The sequence below is a fragment of the Haemorhous mexicanus genome, chromosome 25, assembly GCF_027477595.1.
Source record: "Haemorhous mexicanus isolate bHaeMex1 chromosome 25, bHaeMex1.pri, whole genome shotgun sequence".
NCBI lineage: Eukaryota > Metazoa > Chordata > Aves > Passeriformes > Fringillidae > Haemorhous > Haemorhous mexicanus.
In genome coordinates, this window is record NC_082365.1 from 3,618,713 (window position 1) to 3,633,305 (window position 14,593).

The 14,593-nt window shown below is 50.0% G+C and overlaps 2 protein-coding genes across 6 annotated transcripts in view; one reads left to right on the plus strand and one right to left on the minus strand.

Moving 5' to 3' along the window:
• Nucleotides 1-531: 531 nt before the first annotated feature.
• Nucleotides 532-7,865, minus strand: FAM72A (family with sequence similarity 72 member A). Of its 2 annotated transcripts, XM_059867793.1 has the most exons (4): nt 7,578-7,865; nt 6,136-6,213; nt 4,828-4,952; nt 532-1,933 (listed from the first exon to the last, which is right to left on the minus strand). In XM_059867793.1, exons 1-4 carry the CDS (start codon nt 7,733-7,735, stop codon nt 1,842-1,844), a joined length of 453 nt encoding a protein of 150 aa, XP_059723776.1. In that variant the 5' UTR covers nt 7,736-7,865; the 3' UTR covers nt 532-1,841. The 2 variants fall into 2 exon arrangements, with proteins under 2 accessions (XP_059723776.1, XP_059723777.1); XM_059867794.1 differs by lacking the exon at nt 6,136-6,213.
• Nucleotides 7,866-8,185: 320 nt separating this feature from the next.
• Nucleotides 8,186-14,593, plus strand: part of SRGAP2 (SLIT-ROBO Rho GTPase activating protein 2) — a 127,363-nt gene continuing 120,955 nt past the window's right edge. For 2 of the 4 annotated variants that reach the window (XM_059868089.1, XM_059868092.1), the window contains exons 1-2: nt 8,806-9,438; nt 9,618-10,192. In XM_059868089.1, the coding sequence (XP_059724072.1) occupies nt 10,126-10,192 (67 nt within the window). In that variant the 5' untranslated portion in view covers nt 8,806-9,438; nt 9,618-10,125. Of the gene's footprint in view, nt 8,269-8,805; nt 9,439-9,617; nt 10,193-14,593 lie in introns of those variants that run through there. The other 2 variants (XM_059868090.1, XM_059868094.1) reach the window with 2 other exon arrangements.

Here is a 14,593-nt window from a genome sequence, read left to right on the forward strand (position 1 = left end):
GGCCTGTTGGAGCGAGTTCATGGCAGAACTTCCAGCTCTGTGTGTACAGATGGGCAGCAAAAAAAACCAAAAGCCAACCAGAATTATGGATTTGATGGGAGGAATTCACCCTCTGCTTCCCTGTGGGAGAGGAGCTGCTGACTCAGAGTGGTGAAGGTTACAAACCACAGGGGCTGCAGAGGCAACAGGCACAATTAGGTCTGAACTATTCTGGTGCTTATGCAAAAACAATCAGATTTATTTTTAGCTCGTGAATTCTGCTGGAAAAAATTTTTTTTTTTGGGGTGTCACCTTGGCAGCTTGATGCTGCAGTGATCAGAGAAACCTGGCAGAAATTGGGATGTTAAGGGTTAACTGAGACTGAGAGCCTGTCAGGCCTGTCAGCCTAAAGTGATTCTATTTTTGGGGTGTCTAAAACAAATTCACAACACTAAAACCCTAATTATTCTACTCTTTTAATCCAAGCTGCTGTTTCATTGTTTTGATTGTCTGATATCATTACACATCCCTATTTATGACAGCCCTGAAGACTCCAGAGTCCAAAGCTTTTATTTCCTGGGCAGACACAACCCAGAATTCCAAACAAGACACACACAAATATACACAACACACATTTAAACAGTGCCAAAGAGGTAGTACCATTAATTAAGAGATAGATAATGAGCAGTTAAAATACTGAGACAATTCATTGCACCCCTTTCAAGTATCACAGGAGCCTACAGAGAGATTTATTCAGCATCAACCCACATTTTAAAGTGCCCTCTCTTCTCTGACATGATTTTATCTGGAATTTTTTATTGGTGGCCTTCAGGTGAGTAGCTGAAGGGGACAGAACTTAGTTCAGAAATTAAACGTGATGGTTTGTTAACAACTCAGAAAATGAGCTTTGATTCATCACCTACAGGAACCAGAATTCTCTGTGCAGCTCAGGATGGAAAATTAAACATGAACACCAACTATTTAATTTTGTTTTGTTTTGTTTTCTCTAAAAAGACCCAATTTCATGACTGAGTTTTGTTTTGGAGAGGGAAAAAATAAATATATATATATATATGAAAGTGGATGGGTTCTATTGCTGCCCTGAACAAAAACTCCAAGTAGCCTTGAAGTTCTACCAAGAAACTGCAGAATTTGGGTTTTATCAGGGAGAAAAAACATAAACTTGATCTCTGTGGACACAGAACCCTGCAAGTATGGAAAAATAAAGCTGGTAATGCTCTGAGAGGCTTCCCAGTGCTTATTTAGGAGCATCCTGAGGGGCAGAGGAGCTGCAAAGAGCAGGAGATCCCAGAGCCAGAGCAGAAAACTTGGAGTTCTGAGCTCTGCCAGATCTGGCTGATTATTCCTGAGCATTCTTTGGAACTGAGAAAAGCAGAGCTGGGGGCTGGAACCCTGAAAGGATTAAAAAATAAAGCTGGGAATGCTCTAAGAGGCTTCCCAGTGCTTATTTAGGAGCATCCTGAGGGGCAGAGGAGCTGCAGGAAAAGTTGGGGTTGTGAGCTCTGCCAGGGCTGGCTGATTGCTCCTGAACATTCCTTGGAACTGAGAGCAGCTGGGAGGGTTGGCTCCGTGAAAAGTGTTCTAGGGAAGAAGAAAAGGAGGATTATCAGCTGCAGAGGGTTAAGAATAAAAAGCAAAATAGAGCCCAGAAAATGGACTTTGTGTTGGCATTTCCAAGGTGGATCTGCTCAGGCAGAGATCAAGAATAATTCCATTTTTTTTGACTTTTTTTCCTAGATTTCCTGATTTTTCCCTGTTGTTTAAGCTCTGATGAGCCAGCAGGTGAAATTAAATAAATCCAAAGCAAAGAGCCAGTGCAGGGAAGATCCTGCAGGTAGAATTTATCTGATGAACTCCTCCTCAGAGGTGCAGGACGTGTCTGCTGTGCTTTCCTCCAGGGCTGGCAGGTTGCCCCACAGCAAAACATTCACACCTGGTGGGAAGGAGACAAAGGAGGGGAAAAAAAAAGATATTTTTGGGTTGTGACCTTATTTTTAAATTGCACAACTGTCTATTTTGAGAGAAAATAATCCCTGCCAAACCCAGGAAGTCACGTTCATGGTGAATAAATCTATTTTCTATCTTCCTTCAACGTGAACTTGGGAGTGTTGTTGTTTATTTTTTCAGCCCAATTTAGAGGATAAATATTATATATATTTCTATATTATATATTTATAAAAATATTGTATATTTATTATAAATATATTTTATATATCTATAAAATATATAAATATTTTATTATATAACATATTATAGAAAATATATCATTATAAATATATTTATATACATATATTTATATAAATATATTATTATAAATATATTTATATAAATATAAATATATTTATAATACAATAAATATATTATTTAGTATTATATATTTATATAATAATATAGAATTATATAAAATATATAGCAGAATTATATGAAGTTAATATAACTGATTATATAAATAATATTATAAAAATAATATAACGTTATAAATAATATATTATATATAACATTATATATAATTATGTTAACATATAAAACATATAATATATATTCAATATTATTTAAAAGATAACATATACATAAATGATATAATTATATAAAAATAGCAAATATTATTTCTGTTAACACATTAAGAAGGGGAAAGTTTAAAGTTTTAGAGGTTAAGATGCAGAAAATAAAAGTGAAAATAAAAGGCAAACAAGAAGTTGAGAATGTAGAACTGTAAAGTTCTGTTTTATAATATGATTAGCTAAGAAAACTTACACTGTGGCATAAGGCAATAAGACAAAATATTTAAAAATTAAGCTAAAACCATAAATATTTATGTTAGCAGTGTTTTATTAGTTAATCAATCTTTAAAGAGTCTTGTAATTAAGGATCCTGTAACCTTCTGAACCATGCAGTAAAGATGGAAACCAAACTCACCCTTCCTGTCTACGTAAAAAATCAGCAAAATAAATTGCACCAGCTAGAAACCTCCAAATTCCCATCTCTAACTCATCCAAAATTCCTTCAAAAATCCCCCAGTACAGCCATAAAAAAAAAACAAACAAAAAAACCCCAAAAAACCTGTTTGTACTGGGGGGGCCTTGCTGCAGAAAACGGGAGGGGAGGGGAGGGGAGGGGAGGGGAGGGGAGGGGAGGGGAGGGGAGGGGAGGGGAAGGGAAGGGAAGGGAAGGGAAGGGAAGGGAAGGGAAGGGAAGGGAAGGGAAGGGAAGGGAAGGGAAGGGAAGGGAAGGGAAGGGAAGGGAAGGGAAGGGAAGGGAAGGGAAGGGAAGGGAAGGGAAGGGAAGGGAAGGGAAGGGAAGGGAAGGGAAGGGAAGGGAAGGGAAGGGAAGGGAAGGGAAGGGAAGGGAAGGGAAGGGAAGGGAAGGGAAGGGAAGGGAAGGGAAGGGAAGGGAAGGGAAGGGAAGGGAAGGGAAGGGAAGGGAAGGGAAGGGAAGGGAAGGGAAGGGAAGGGAAGGGAAGGGAAGGGAAGGGAAGGGAAGGGAAGGGAAGGGAAGGGAAGGGAAGGGAAGGGAAGGGAAGGGAAGGGAAGGGAAGGGAAGGGAAGGGAAGGGAAGGGAAGGGAAGGGAAGGGAAGGGAAGGGAAGGGAAGGGAAGGGAAGGGAAGGGAAGGGAAGGGAAGGGAAGGGAAGGGAAGGGAAGGGAAGGGAAGGGAAGGGAAGGGAAGGGAAGGGAAGGGAAGGGAAGGGAAGGGAAGGGAAGGGAAGGGAAGGGAAGGGAAGGGAAGGGAAGGGAAGGGAAGGGAAGGGAAGGGAAGGGAAGGGAAGGGAAGGGAAGGGAAGGGAAGGGAAGGGAAGGGAAGGGAAGGGAAGGGAAGGGAAGGGAAGGGAAGGGAAGGGAAGGGAAGGGAAGGGAAGGGAAGGGAAGGGAAGGGAAGGGAAGGGAAGGGAAGGGAAGGGAAGGGAAGGGAAGGGAAGGGAAGGGAAGGGAAGGGAAGGGAAGGGAAGGGAAGGGAAGGGAAGGGAAGGGAAGGGAAGGTTTGGGAAGGGAAGGGAAGGTTTGGGAAGGGAAGGTTTGGGAAGGGAAGGTTTGGGAAGGGAAGGTTTGGGAAGGTTTGGGAAGGTTTGGGAAGGTTTGGGAAGGTTTGGGAAGGGAAGGGAAGGGAAGGGAAGGGAAGGGAAGGGAAGGGAAGGGAAGGGAAGGGAAGGGAAGCTCATCACCTCCCTGGTTTGAGAGGAAGAGAAGGTGTGCTCATCACCTCCATGGTTTGAGAGAAGGGAATTTGTGCTCATCACCTCCCTGATGTGCAGGGAAGGGAAGGGAAGGGATGCTCATCACCTTCCTGGTTTGAGAGGGAGGTGTGCTCATCACCTCCCCGGTGTGCAGAAGAAGGAAATCCTTTTCCTCATCCAGAGGAGGCAGCGAGGCTGATGGTGGGTTTGGAACACAAACCCCTGAGAGGAGCCCCTGAGGGAGTTGGGGGTGCTCAGCCTGGAGAAAAGGAGACTCAGGGCTGCCCCCATCACTCTCACAGCTCCTGGAAGGTGCCTGTGCTCAGCTGGGGCTGGGCTCTGTCTGCAGGGACTGACAGACCCAGAGCACACAGCCTCCAGCTGCACCACGGGAAACACAGGCTGGGTAGCAGGGAAAAGAGTGATAAAGTTCTGGAATGTTCTGCCCGGGGAGGTGGTGCAGTCCCCATCCCTGGGGGTGTTTACCAAAGCCTGGATGTGGCACTGGGTGCCAGGGGTGAGTTGAGCTGCTGGGGCTGGGTTGGACTGGATGACCTTGGAGGTCTCTCCCAACCTGGTGATTGTGTGAATTCTGTGAATTCTGTGATGGGGGATGAGGATTTTGGGGAAAGGGAAGGAAGCCAAGGTGTCCCTCACCAGAAGGGTCCAGCCTGTTGATGCCAAACACTGCCTGGCTGTGGAACATCCAGAGGTGGCCGTTGTTGCAGGACTGCAGGCAGGGCTTGCAGGGACAGATCACGTGGTAGCCAACAACATTCCCACTGGAAAGGCAAGGGGAAGAGTCAGCCTGGGGAGAAGGTGCATCTTGGTGGCTTTTTCCAGCTCCAAGGCATTTTGTAATGCTGGTGTTTTGATAGAGCTGGGGCAATGGGGTGAAACAAGCATCTGAAATATTTAGGGAACATCTGTTGGGAGTTACAGAATATCTGAGTTTTAGATCTTTGGCACACAGAGAAGCGTTTAGTAACCTAAATTGTGTAACCCAGATTAGTTGACATACCAACAAATGCTGATGGATTTCTCTGTTTGTTTTCCTTTGGAGGGGCAGTGACTCCAAGCAGCAGAGAAGTTCCTCACACCCAAAATCCACCTGCCCACCAGCACCGTGCACAGGAGGCTCCCAGCAGCAGGAGGGATGAAACTGAGAATTGTGGAATGGTTTGGCTTGGAAGGGACCTTAAAGCTCCTCCAGTTCCACCCTCTGCCATGGGCAGGGACACCTTCCACTGTCCCAGGGTGCTCCAGCCTGGCCCAGGACACGTCAGGGATGGGATGGGGCAGCCACACCTGCTCTGGGCCAGATTATTGACCCTTATCAACTCTCCTGGACTGAAACCATAACGACCATTTATCCATTTTCACGTGCTCCGATGAGATATTTCTGTTTCTCTACTTCTATCTAAAAACCAAAATAGTGTGTCCCTATCACAACCCCCCGAGCTGTTCAAATCTAAGAGAGGTAAAAATCTCAATCAGGGAGCTGAAAGAATTTTCTGAGATCACTGAGAGCTATTTGAGAGTTGTTGTTTTCACCCTTAAATATCAGGCATTATTAAGGAGGATAAGAGAACTCCAAGAACTTTAGTGACAGCATGTTCCATCTGCTCCCAACAGCCCAGTCTGCCAAGAGGATGCTCTATTAATTAGAGAATGAGTAACTGCTTCTTGCTGGGGCCTTATTCACAGAGAAATCTCAGTGCTGAGGCACACATTTCATCGGGCAGGTGGCACACAAGCTTTCAGGAGCCTCCTGAAAATGCTGCCACATTTCCTCTGGGGACTCACAGAAACACCCTGGCAGTTTCTCCCCAGCAGTGTTAAATCTGCTCCAGGGAAGGCAAGCTGTTCCTTCAGCCCATGGCTCCTGCGCTGCAGGAGGGGACAGAGGAGGGGACACGGGGCTGGGACACGTCAGGGACACCCGTGGGGTGTGGGCGAGCTCACCACTTCAAGCAGGCGATGTTCTTCAGTTTGCACCTGCAGATCTCAGTGAAGTAGCAGCTCCCGATGAAATCGACAGTGCTGGGGGAAGGAAATGTACAAAAGTTGGGAGCTGTGGTGGTCACAGCCTCAGGGTCACAATGACACCGGGCTGAAGTCACCACAAAGTGATGCTGCCTTTGGTCGTGGGTGGTTTGAACCACATGGTTTTATTATCTTCCTTCTGACTCTCAGCCCCACTCATATGGAAACTTAAATAAGAGACTCACGTGACATCGCATGAGTATCAAAAATCCTCCTAAAATAGCCCAGAAAAGCAGAGTTTGGTGCTGGAACCCTGAAAGGATTGAAAAATAAAGCTGGAAATTCTCTAAGAGGCTTCCCAGTGGATATTTAGGAGCATCCTGAGGTGCAGAGAAGCTGCAAAGAGCAGGAGATCCCAGAGCCAGAGCAGAAAACTTTGAGTTCTGAGCTCTGCCAGATCTGGCTGATTATTCCTGAACATTCTTTGGAACTGAGAAAAGCAGAGTTGGGTACTGGAACCCTGAAAGGATTAAAAAATAAAGATGGAAATGCTCTAAGAGGCTTCCCAGTGCATATTTAGGAGTATCCTGAGGTGCAGAGAAGCTGCAAAGAGCAGGAGATCCCAGAGCCGTGGTGCTCAGGGGCTCAGCGTGGCACTGCCATCAGAACCCTGCTCAGGGACATTGCTGCCAAATCCCCGCTCACAATCAGAACAAAACCTCAGGGATGTCTAAACCCAAACCTTTGATTGCTTATCTCCTCTCCAGCCCATACTTTCTGATTACCATGTCATTTCACAACCTGATTTCCTTACTATTCAAATCTGGCTATGGGAAAGCAGCGCTGAGTCCTGGCAGCAGTGACAGATCAGGTTTGTTCTGTTTGTGGATCTTTATTTCAAATTCTAATCCTCGCTTCGGGAACGAGCGGGAGGAGCTTCCCGTGCCTGCTGAGCCTGTGTCATCCCCACGGATGGATTAAATTTAAATTTGGCTTTGCCCTGCACGGCACAGCCTCGCTTTTTGCTGCCTTGCCGTGGATTCCCGGGGGATGCGGGGATGGGGGATGCGGGGATGGGGGATGCGGGGATGGGGGATGCGGGGATGGGGGATGCGGGGATGGGGGATGCGGGGATGGGGGATGCGGGGATGGGGATGCGGGGATGGGGGATGCGGGGATGGGGGATGCGGGGATGGGGGGATGGGGGATGCGGGGATGGGGGATGCGGGGATGGGGGATGCGGGGATGGGGGATGCGGGGATGGGGGGATGCGGGGATGGGGGATGCGGGGATGGGGTGACCCGTGCTCTGCAGGGCCGTTCTCCCGGTGGCAGCGGATTCCGGAGCCATGCTGTGTTCCCGGGGCTGGCAGGACCCCGTGCCCCGGTGGGACCCACCCTTTCCCCCTTCCCGGCGCTTACCCCGAGGGCGGCAGGTCGGTGGAGTAGAGGTCGGTGTCGGTGTCGGTGTTGGCGAGCAGCACCGCCTGCATCCCCCGCCAGCTCAGCACCTGCCGGCAGAACCGGCAGCACAGCACGCTCACGCACCGGTCCGCGAAGGTGCAGCCGCTGGAGGACATGGCGGCTGGGACCCTGTCCCGGTCCGGTCCCTGTCCCGGTCCTGATCCTGTCCCGGTTCCGATCCCGCTCCTATCCCGGTCCTGTCCCGGTCCCGGTGCCAACGGCCACGCTCCCACCTGTCAGTTTGAATTCCAGACCGCGCCCTCCCATTGGGCACCACAGACCACGCCCACTCCATTGAAAAATCCGGTGGCAGCACACCTCCCGCCTGGCTATTGGTGGAAAGGCGCGCCGTGCCTTGCTTTTATTGGTTGTATCTTCTGTCACTCACAGTCTCGTCCCGCCCCTGCCCCGCGCTCCGCTGGCGGGGCGGTGCCACGGGCGCCAAGCGGCGGGAAGAGGGGGCGGGCTCATCTTGGGGACGGCAATGTCTGATTGGTTTTGACGCCCGTCGCTCATACCCAGCGCTCTGCGACCATTGGCCGAGGCGCTGGGCAGGGCGGGGCGGCGGCGGGCCGGTGCGGGGGACCGGGCGGCGGGCGCCAGCGGCCGGAGGACGCCCGGCTGCGGGAGGCGGCTCCGCAGTGCCCAGGTAATCGCCCCGCCCGGCCGCCCGACCCCCGGCCCTCCCGTGCCACCCCCGGCGGGCCGCGGGCTGCCCTCCGCCGCCGGCCCCGCCGCCTCCCCAGCGCCCCGAGCCGCTTCCCCCCAGCCCCGGCCCCCCCTTCGGGACCCCCCCACGCTTCCTCTCCCCGCCGCCCGCATTGTTCTTCCCGGGCGGGATGCGGATCCGGCGGGTGCCGTGTTTATTTATTTCTTCCTCCCGTCCGCGCATCTCCCGCGGGGGGCTGCGGCCGCGCGCCCTCCCTCCTCCCCTCTCCTCCCCTCCCAAAAAAACGGGGAAGAAATCCAAATTGGAAAGAAAAGACGGGGGAAAAGTTGTGTCCCGCCCTGCACAGCGCAGCGGGCGCTGGAAGGAGCCCTAAATCACCCCCCCAAAAAAAAAAAAACACGAAAAGGGAGAAGCTGCGGGCGGAGCCGCCCGGCGGGGGCGCGCCCGGTGTGCCCGGGGCTGCCGGCGGCGCGGCCGAGCCCGCGGTCAGCGGGGGATGCTGCGGGCCCGGGGGAGCCCCGCACCCCTGGGAGCCCCCACAGCCCCGGGAGCCGCTCCCCAAATTCTCCCCCGGGACCTGCATCCCAAATCAACCCCAAATTCTTTCCAAGGACCTGCACTCCCAATGAACCCCAAATTCTCTCCAGGGATCTGCACCCCAAATCAATCTCGAATTCTCTCCCGGGACCTGCACCCCAAATCAACCCTAAATTCTCTCCCAGGACCTGCACCCCAAACGAACCCCAACTCTCACTGGAGCCCCATCCCAAAGGAGCCGCGTCACCCCCGGGAGCCGCTCCCCAAATTCCCCCCGGGACCTGCACCCCAAATCAACCTTGAATTCTCCCCTGGGACCTGCACCCCAAATCAACCCCAAATTCTCTCCCGCGAACTGTACCCCAAGTTAACCTCAATTTTTTTCCAGGGACCTGCACCCTATCCTCCTGGAGCCGCATCCCACAGGAGCCGTGTCACCCCCGGGAGCCGCACCCCAAATTCCCCCCTGGGACCTGCACCCCAAATGAACCCCACCGGAGCCCCCTCCCAAAGGCTCCCTGCTCCCCAAACCATCCCCTATTCCCCCGGGAGCTGCCCCCCACATTATCCCGGGATATCCCAGAGGAGCCGCCGTGCCCGGTCCCGGTGTAGGTGTGTTCCCTCGGTCACCTGGGGGCTGCAGCTGGAACCTCACACTGCTGCTGCTCAAAGGACGATTTGCAATGTCAGGGTGTCAGGGCAGCTTTGCTTCCCATCACAAATTTGGGCTGCGAGCAGTGATTTTCTAAATATAAATATATAATTATTGTTATTTTTTTTTGTATTTGCAGGCGAGCAAACCAAAGCTGCTTCTCCTCTGCTGCTGCTCTCGTTTGGGATTTGATTTGCATCATCTCCGTGCCCATTAAAAGAAATAATTAAAAAAAAAAGAGGAGAAGAGAGGGAAAAAAAAAATAAAAGGGCAAACCAAACCCACACAAAACATGTGCGGAAGGACTTCCACTCCCTGGCTGTGCTATTGAGGATCAGGAAGAGCCTTTGGGGCTGCAGGATCTCGCCAGGCTGATGCTGCTGCTCAAGGATTTGGTGCAGGGAGACAAAACTGCTGCCTCTTCCATCCGCTGATCTCAACATCTGCATTTTCCTGCTGCTGTGCTCCCTCTCACACCCTCTCTCCATGGACTGATTTTTTGGATTTTTTTCCCTTTTTGCAGGGGGGGGGAGGGAAGGACGAGCAGAAAGCCAAGGCATCGTGCTGAGAGGAGCGAAAATTCCCTTTTATTTCTCGCGTTCTGGTGGATCTCTTTCGAGGTTATTCAGCTTTTTGGGAAAGAAAACATGACGTCGCCAGCAAAATTCAAAAAGGATAAGGAGATCATAGCTGAATATGACACTCAAGTTAAAGGTAAGGAATGGTTTTATTTCCATCCCTTCGCTGCAAGCCTGCCTGGCGATTGTAGGAGTTTGCAGTGGATGTTTGGGTGGGGAAGAGGGAAATCATTTGCAGATTGCCTGGAATTTGCAGGGTTTTTTTTTTTGGGGAATACAAAGCTGGGTCGGGTTTGCAGTGCTGTGTCTGTCCCCGTGGGGTAGTTCCTGCTTTGGTGCTGCCGTTTTTAAGGGTTTTTTTATGGAATACCCTCATTTTTGAGTTCGGGGAGATCCATCTTTTCCTGCCTGCCGTTCCCAGAGACGGCTTTGCATGTGAAATATGAGAGGCAGGGAATTGCTTTTTAATCCTCTGCCTGTCATGGGAATCTTTGAACAATCTGTGCAGTGTCACAGGAGCATATTTCCACTGCTGCTGATGGGGGACTGTGCTCCAGGGTCCCTGGGAAGCTGTTTGTGCTAGAAACTTCCATTATTCAGGATTTTCCTCGGGGTGAGTCCATCATCATTCCCTGCTTTTCCTTGCCGTGCTGGAGTGTAACACCTCGAGGCTGCAGTGTGGGTGTGGGTGTACACACACACACACACAGAGAGAGAGAGGAAAAAAATGAATAAAATGAATAAAACTCGTGCAGCAGCATTATTCCCATAATATCCAGATTTAAACAGACTTGCAATGACCATGCAAGTCTTCTGCAGAATTCAGCTGGCCATCATGTGCCCTAGGTTAAAAAAGAATAATAAAAGATGGTGAAATCCCCCCCGGAGCTGCTTATTTTTGTGAAGTTTTTGGGATAAGACGTATTTAAAAGAATAATTAGGGCTCGTGCATGGCTTGATCCGTCGCTGCTGGGAAGTTCTGGGATTCAGTGATTTATCTAATTGGTTGAAACTTGCTTGGTATGCTCAGAGCATGCAGGAAAGATGGCCTTCGGGCAGGGTTGATTGAGTTAAATCAATGCAATTTGGGGGGAAAAAAAAAAAAAGCCAGATTTAAATCTGAGGAGATTCAAATTGACAATTAAGATATTGTTTTGCAATTAGGTGCTCAGTTATTTTTCCTGCTGGGGAGGGGGGGTTTGCTTGTTGGTTGCAAATCATTAGAACGTGTTGTCCTAGAAGCCATGTCCTACCCTGACCCCTGTGCCCTGCACCTAGAAGCACTTTGGGTACTTGTGTTGAAAAATGCTTATTTGAGCAAATATGAAGCTGTGCTGAGAGTTTATTTTGATTTGTTTTTTTTTCCTTGCATATTGAGGTTTTTAAAGTTAGAAATGGAGAAGGGCGTGTTTCTCTTTTACTGGTTTGGTTTCTATTCCTGTTTTCTTGCTGTCTTTGGAACTGGGAATTGCAGTCAGCATCAAATTAGAGGCTTGTGGGCTCTTTCATTATTTACCCCATCAAAATGTGCGTGATAGATTCGAGCTGGCAGTCACAATATTTGGGAATAACACGGAAAGGAGGCTTTGGAATTAGCAAAGCACATCCTCTCACCTCTCAGCTCCTGCATAAATTAGAATTCCTTCCCTTCCTTTTCAGACAAGAGAACAGGAAAATGAGAAGGAGCCTTCCTTGTTGCTGCCAGAGCTCAGCTCACCTCTGGGGCTGTCACTGACCTGGAAATGTGCTCCCAAAAGTGGATTGCAGTAGTGGCACATGGATTCTTTTTGGTTTTTTTTTGCTTTTTGGCCCTATAAAGCATTGGTGCAGGAGGTTAAGGAGGGCGGAAGGGATCTGGAGGAGCTGGGAGAAGGGGGTTCCTTCCTGAATTGGGGTGAGGGCAGGGATGCCTTCACCTCGGGATGCTCCTCCTGTCCCTCTGGGGAAGGAGCTGCTGATCCATCTCCTCGGAGGGAGCTGTGGAGGGACCAGCCCGCTCAGAAATGCACAGGCCAGTCCTGTAGCAACCCTGTCCTCCATCCCCTGGTTTGTTGTAGAGCTTTTCCTCTCCCTTTCCACCCAGCCTGACCTTCCAGGAGCTGCTCTGGCAATGGGGATCCTTCTCTCCCTGCCTTGAGGTACCAGCTTTGGAAGGAGACTTTGCTCCTTTCACAACACCCCAAACCTTTGCTTGTTTTGTGCTTTTACATCACTCCCCTAAACGTCTCTGATGCAAAGCCATGACAGCCCCACAGACAGCTCACTCCTGCTGTGGTTCCTTGGGGAATCTCTCAGCTCTCATTACAGGTCTCTCCATCCCTTGGCAGGCTGAGATGCTGCTGAACCCACCGAAATCCACAAGTGTGGTGGTGCTGCCTGCTCACCAAACACACCCAGGTTCCTGCAGGGTGATTTTGGTGTCCTGCTCCAGTTCTGCCCTCAGCTGAGGGAGCAGTGGAAATGTTAACTCTGAAATCCATTCCCTGAGCTGGGAAGGGGAGAGGGGCTGTGGGGGTGAGATGAATCACGTGTTGGCGTGCTACACGAATTGTGAGGTGGCATCTGCTCCTCTGATGAGAAAACTCAGATATTTTTTGCTGGCATTTAGAAACTTGGGGCGTTTTTGGTGCTTGGCTCTGCGCTGGGAGCCGTGTTTAGAGGCTTCCTTTAAAACCCTTAATCCACAAACACCTCCTTAAGCACTTTAAATGATTGCTAATGGAATGATGGAGCTTTGTTTAAAAATTTAATAGCCTTAAGTGGTTAATCAGAAGCCATTTAAAGAATGGCTTGATTAATAGATCATCGCGAGGCAAAATTTTTGATTTTCTGTTGCTGAATGAGCTCAGTGGTTTTTATTGAAAAAGGAGCAGAGGGCAAAGGATCATGGAATGGTTTGGGTTGGGAGGGACCTTCGAGCTCATCTGAAGTGCAGGGACACCTTCCACCATCCCAGGCTGCTCCAGGTGTCCATCCTGACCTTGGGCAGTCCGGGGATGGGGTGTGGGTGAGTGACACTTTCTGTTCTCCTGTAGCCATGAGCTGTAGGTAGTTTTTGTCTCCCCACAGCCATTCCTCTGCCTCTTTTGGGTTGGAGCTGGCTCTTCCTGTGGTTTTAACCAGTCAGCAGGCAGCAACTGGGGCCGTGGAGGGAACAGGAGCTCCCTCCTGGTGACCTGTCCCCCCTGGCTGTGCATCTGTGGAGTGGCTGGAGCCAGGCTGGACACGGCCTGCTCTGACCCTCTGACTGACCACCAGAGCATGTGCTGGGTTGCCCAGTGACCCCGTGGTCTCCAGCATCTGGAGGTTCAGCTCCAAACCCACTCCTCTGCTGAAGGGAATTAACCCCAGACACTGATCTCCCCCAACCCCTGCGGTGACCTCCAGCCTTCCTCCATCGCTTCCATGCTTTGTCCTCTCTGCTCTTGGACAGGGACTCCTTGGAGTGCTTTTTTTGAGGAAACTCCTGCAAGAATCTTGTCAAGCAGTCAGGATTCTCCTGCCAGGATGACCCGGGGCCAGCAGGGGAGGGAAGAGCTGCTTTGATACCTCCCGGTGCCATGTGCTCCCAAAGCCTGGGAGCCCTGCGAAGCTGCAAAGTGAGATTCCCTCACTCCATATGGAGCCTTTGATATCTCAAGCTCATCCCCTTGTCTGGATTGTCTCTCCCAATTCCTTTGTGCAAGTTGTGGCGAGGCAGAGATAATTAATTTATGCTGTGCAGTGTGTTCCATGTGAGGTTGGGATGCTGCTGCCTCTCTGTGCCCCAGCGAGCACTGTCAGGGTGTTTTTTGGTTTAATATATTAAATTGGAGTGTACACTTGCTGAGGAAAGAAAAGCCAGTGATTTATCTCTTAATTCTCCTTTTCTTTCTCCTCGTGTCCCACGAGAGCCTTATATTTAATTAGTTTGTAGAAAGCCTCAGTAAATAGCTCCATGGTTTGAGCTGCAGAAATTTAATAGTGACATTTTTTTACACAGCGAGGGCTCATAAACCACTTCTGTCCTTGAGTAGTCGCTAGCAGAGGTTAAAATGCATCTCTTGCAGATCTTGCAGCCCTGCCCAAAAAGTGCTAAAAATATGACAAATGGATGAGGTAATTTACAGCAGGAGCAGGCAGAGCCCAGAGGTGGCTGCGTGGTTGCTGAGCTGAGTTTGTCTTTGCTCGGGGAAGATTCCTGATAAGAACAACTTCAGGCAACCTCCCAGCTGCCATCACACTCAGGCTACTGAAATATCTCAAACTTTTCCCTTAAAGCTCCCCAAAATGGCTGATAAATTTTGGATAAATCCCTTTTCCCTCTCTGTGTTGAATAGCTGAGTGTGTCTGATCTGATTGTGATGTTTTTGCCTTAAATGCTGTGTGGAAATCTCATTTGTATGGTCCATCTTCCTGAGGGATGCTGGGCAGCTTTTAATCCTGGTGAACTCTCCCAGCTGGTCCAGCCCTTCTGGGTGTGAAGATGGAAAAGCTGCTGGGATGGGGTCAGAGCTGGAATTTGGGGTTGGAAGGGGAGTGTGGTGCTTTTGGTGAT